The 5,150-nt window shown below is 47.5% G+C and overlaps 1 protein-coding gene across 1 annotated transcript in view; it reads right to left on the bottom strand.

The window, feature by feature from the left end:
• The window catches only part of JAKMIP1 (janus kinase and microtubule interacting protein 1), a 134,391-nt gene that overhangs the window by 52,351 nt on the left and 76,890 nt on the right, over window positions 1-5,150 (bottom strand). The window contains exons 4-5 of the mRNA XM_007462458.1: window positions 4,872-5,081; window positions 3,956-4,075 (exon numbers count right to left, since the gene is read on the bottom strand). Coding sequence (XP_007462520.1) covers window positions 3,956-4,075; window positions 4,872-5,081 — 330 coding nt within the window. The remainder of the gene's footprint in view (window positions 1-3,955; window positions 4,076-4,871; window positions 5,082-5,150) is intronic.

Below are 5,150 nucleotides of genomic sequence, written 5' to 3'. Positions count from 1 at the left end.
TGGAGCTGCCACTGCCTGGGACCACATTTCCTGGGTGGTGCAAACACCACGAAGAGCCCACAGACACCTGGCTTCCAAATGCAGGCTCCCACCTGAGCCTGAGAGGGCCCCGGGCAGGGCAACAGGGGAGGGTGCAGCCCAACACGGAGGCCCAGAGACCTCCCTCAGGTCGTCCCCGCCGGCAAGTGGCCTGAGCCCCTTCCACGCTTCCTTCGCCTCCGGGCATAACCCCCAGAGGTCATGGGTCACATGCATAAAGGTCATTCCAGCTACCTAGCTCCTCCTGGCCACCACTCCTCTCCAGGGAGAGACCCAGCCGAAAGCTCAACACTTTTCAGACAACAGATGATCCCCTGGCCCTGCTCCATGCCAGCCTCAATGCTCAGGCCTCCATCCAGCCCTGGAGCCTCGCCCTGAGTCCTCTGAGCACAGTCCCTATGACTGACGAGGTGTCCTTCCGGTCTCTCTCAACCCCTCAGCATCTGGGGAGCCCCCCTTGGGCCCGGGCCCTGTGCTGGGAGCTGGGTCAAAGGGACGACACGATGGGGTGACCGTCCAACAGACGGGAGGAGAGGACAAAGACAGTAACAGAGGTAAGAGCACAGCGAGACAGGCGCCGGCGGACACGCCAGGCCGGGGAACCACACATCCAGGGCTTCAGAACGGACAAGAAGACGGCGCGTCGCCGAGCGCAGCGGGAGCACGGAGTCTGGGGGATGGGCAGAGAAGGGGCGGGCACGGTGAGGTCTGATTTAGGGAGCTGAGAGCTCTGCCATTTGTTTCCACCTGCAGCCACACTCCTGCCACACCGAGGGCTTTGAGGCAGGAGCACTCTGTGGTCAGGACTGCCTTCTAGAACAATCCATCACTCTGACTGCTGTGTGGAGGCCAGTCCAGCGAGACAGAGACATGAGAGACGACAGGGGAGGGGGAGGGGGAGCTGGGACTGGGAGGCTGCTCCATTAGAGGCACCTACTCTTTTTCCTTCTGAGTACAGTGTCCTCCGTGACACACACACTAGCTGCATGACCACGGCCTAGTTCTCAGCCTCAGTTCCCTCTTCTATAAGATGGGAATAATGGTAGTATCTGCCTCAGAGACTTGTTATGAGAACTAAATGCATAGTGATAGTCTTCGCAGGGTCATTTTAATGGATGAAAATTATAAACAATTTAAAATATTTATCAGTATCACGACAATCACAAGAACCACTGCATCTATCAAGTACTCGCCATGTGTCCAAAACGATGTTCGGCCCTTCCAGGCATCCCCTCTCATTTAGCCCTCGCCACCACCCTAGGAGGGGCCCCATCCCCATCCCCATTTCACAGACAAAGAACCTGGCTACAAAGAGGTGGGGTGATGTACCACACAGCAAGTGCCAGAACGAAGAACCAAACACGAGGGACTGACTGCAGAACCCCTGCTTTTGGTTACCAGGCTGTGAAAGTTAAGATAAAACACTGATGGTAGCCATTAAAGTATAACATGTACCTTGACTCATACATTGTACCTCTAGAAATCTATCCTGCAGAAATAAAGGTTCAAGTCGGTAAAGACAGAAACGTATCTTCTGTGAGGCATTGTTTACAACAGCAAGGAAACGCGAAACAGCCTAAATCTTCACCAGTAGAGTAACGGTTGAATAAACCATGGTTTGTCTACATGACAGAGTATGATGCAGCTGTTACAAAGACAAAGGTGGATCCTCACGCATTGCTGGGGAGCACTGTAATTGATACAGCAAGTGAAAAAAGCAAGTTGCAGAACAATATTACATAGGGAAATTATCCCGTTTGTAACCACAAAACAATAAAAAAAAAAAAAAGGCTCTTCGTGGGTGTCAAAATATTTGCATAAGCATTAAAAACATGTAAGAATCACCTCAAGCTGTTAACAGAAGTTACCTCATGATTTTAAGATCCCAGTGCTGGCCAGCTTATTGATTCTTACTTTAAACACTTCAGAAGGTCTGCATTGTTTCAAGCAAGCTATTTTTTTTTTCTAATTCACTTAGTAAACTATTTTGCCTCTCATGAGGGATTTTTTTTTAAGCTCATGAATATTTAAGTGAAAAGTGGAGACATAATATTAGATGTACAGTCTGATGAAAACTATATAAAAATATGCCTTTAAAAATACTGGAAGGAAATGAATTTATTCTGATCCTGTTAAAATTGTGAAGAGGTGACACTTATTAACACTTTTCAGCTCCCATGTTTTTCAAATATATTGATACACTTACTTTCGTAATAAAATTTAGAATAAAGAGAAATATTACGAGACATTCGTCAAGACATTTGTACGTGTTGACTACCACTACATAAAAATTAGGTAAATTGTTTATCCAGCAAATTTAAACATATTCAAGAAATTGCTATTTTTACTAGAGATTTATTTTTTTTAACCAGAAGTTCACATTCACTACTTTTAAAATTAGAAATATGTGAACTTTTATGCAAAAGAAAGTAAACAGATAAGCAAAAAATAAAAATTATCCATAATCACACCACCTAAAACAACTTCCAAAATCCAGGATGATGACAATGTATTTTTGTTCTGTAGACTGCTTTTATCATTTAATTTGTGACGAAAGAAACGAAAGAACAGCTTCAGGGCTAACAGTACATTTTGACTACTGTAAGAAACTTGCTTTGCTTACTTGCTTGGGGCAGGAAGAACTGGGTTCCTGACTGGCTGATTCAAAATTAAACAGCTCCCTCCCTCCCTGGGAACTTTCCGTCCTGTGAAGGGTACAAAGGCCTCGCCCAACTGTTAGTCGGGGTCTCACTCACTTCTCTCCGAGTGGGACCCTGTCCGGACAGTTTGTGTAAGCTTCTATACTTGTACTTGTATAAATCCTTTGCTAATCTTTCTGCTTGGTGTTGGTGATTCTCGGGTGTCCTTGGTTGGGACACGGGTCGCATTTACCGGGGAACTTGACTCCAGGCGTGTGGGTCCCGGACCGTAACAAATTAATTGTGAACACATGTCTATGGCCAATAAATGTGACCTATAACATCATTCTTAATGACTGCACGCAATTCATGGCATAAATGTTCCATAATTATTTTGATCAATACTTAGGTGGGGCTTGGTTTTGTTTTGGTTCAGTTTTGGTTGCTACTATAAACAACACTGCAATGAAAACCCTCTCCATACCCCTCACTGAACTTCTCTGATTGTTAGCTCAGGATAAATTCCTACAGAATCAAGGGCACTAACAGGTTTCTTCAACAAGCGTGTGTTAGATTTTGGCTGATTCAAAATTAAACAGCTCCCTCCCTCCCTGGGAACTTCCCGTCCTGTGAAGGGTATAAAGGCCTCGCCCAACTGTTAGTCGGGGTCTCACTCACTTCTCTCCGAGTGGGACCCTGTCCGGACAGTTTGTGTAAGCTTCTATACTTGTACTTGTATAAATCCTTTGCTAATCTTTCTGCTTGGTGTTGGTGATTCTCGGGTGTCCTTGGTTGGGACACGGGTCGCATTTACCGGGGAACTTGACTCCAGGCGTGTGGGTCCCGGACCGTAACAAATTAATTGTGAACACATGTCTATGGCCAATAAATGTGACCTATAACATCATTCTTAATGACTGCACGCAATTCATGGCATAAATGTTCCATAATTATTTTGATCAATACTTAGGTGGGGCTTGGTTTTGTTTTGGTTCAGTTTTGGTTGCTACTATAAACAACACTGCAATGAAAACCCTCTCCATACCCCTCACTGAACTTCTCTGATTGTTAGCTCAGGATAAATTCCTACAGAATCAAGGGCACTAACAGGTTTCTTCAACAAGCGTGTGTTAGATTTTTAATCAGAAAGAAATGAGAAGGAAAGCAGAGAAAACCAGATGGCCTGTGCATTAACTTCCTGTTTAGGGCGTGGTTTGTGGCCCCGGGGCTGCTTTCCTGCATCCCAAGGCACCATCTGCCTCTCCGGGGCTGATTACCAGTTCATTCCTCTCGTCTGCCAAGAGGGTATTTCTGTCTTCCAGCTTCCGTATCACCGAATTCAGTTCAGCAATTTTTAGCTGAAATCGCCGCACATCTCGCTCGTCCATATGCTGATCCTAAAAAAGAAGCAAGATACAAACATACTTTGAAAAAGCTTAACTGAGTCAAAGTTCTCTGTGGACCCTTTGTGGAAAACTCTGAGGGCAAAGGTGAGCTCCTCACTAGGAGGACCATGCGCCATGCTGGGGCTCCCCCAAATCAAGCAACACGTGGAAAGACTTCATCTCAAAGGCGACGAGACCTCAAACCCTCCAGAGACTCCCTGACATCTGAACGTGGTATCTGGGGACCTTCCCGTCCGAGCCCCTGCCCGACAAGCATCTCTGACAAAGGCACAATCACAGAGTTCCAGGACGCTCCTCAAGGGCAGGTACTGTGCCCACCTCACTCACCACTGAGACGCCAGCACCTCACGTGGTGTCTGCACACAGCACACTCAACAGACACTTGAGTATTTAGTGAATGAATGGATGAGTGAATGAATGAGTGAATGCAGCTTTGGCCTCCTCTGTGCCTGTTAAGTACCAAGCTGTGGCCCCAGGTGCCCTCTCTGCTGGCTGAGCTCTCCTCATGGGCAGAGCTCTGCCTTTAAGTCATGTCCCGTCCTGACTGGGTCCCTTTCTGAGCTCTCACTGTATACTCGGCACTCATGTTTTCATTTCTTTTCAACTGAGCTCCACGTTTGGGGAGGAAGGGGTAAGGGAGGGAAGGAAGGATGCACAGATGGATGGGAGGGAAGGCGGAGAGGTGGGGGAAAGGCAGGCAGGCAAGTTCGCCAGAAGAATGACCAGTAGGAGGAAGGACGGGTAGGTGGTCAGCTCTGAGGCCCCAGTGCTTGCATGAGCCCCTCACCTGGACACCCATGAGCTCGGCCATGTCCCCTATGCCAGGTGGGAGCTCTCTCTTTGGACTACCGTGGTACCGCTCAGCCTCTCTGACCTGAACCAACTGCTCATCCAAAGCCTCTTTCTGAAGAAGCAATTTCTGGGTCTGCCCAGTCTGCACACCGAGTTCCTTCTCCAAGGCCAGAATCACACGATCTTTTCCCTTGATCTCATCCATCTGGAAAGAGAAAGAATAAGCATTCAACTGTAGGGGCTCGTGACCAGGGAAGGCTCTCTCTTGCTGGCC

The sequence above is a fragment of the Lipotes vexillifer genome, unplaced genomic scaffold, assembly GCF_000442215.2.
Source record: "Lipotes vexillifer unplaced genomic scaffold, Lipotes_vexillifer_v1.1 scaffold1824, whole genome shotgun sequence".
In the NCBI taxonomy this organism is placed as follows: Eukaryota; Metazoa; Chordata; class Mammalia; order Artiodactyla; family Lipotidae; genus Lipotes; species Lipotes vexillifer.
The sequence above is the reverse complement of the archived record's forward strand: the minus strand, read 5'-3'. Positions and strand labels throughout refer to the sequence as shown.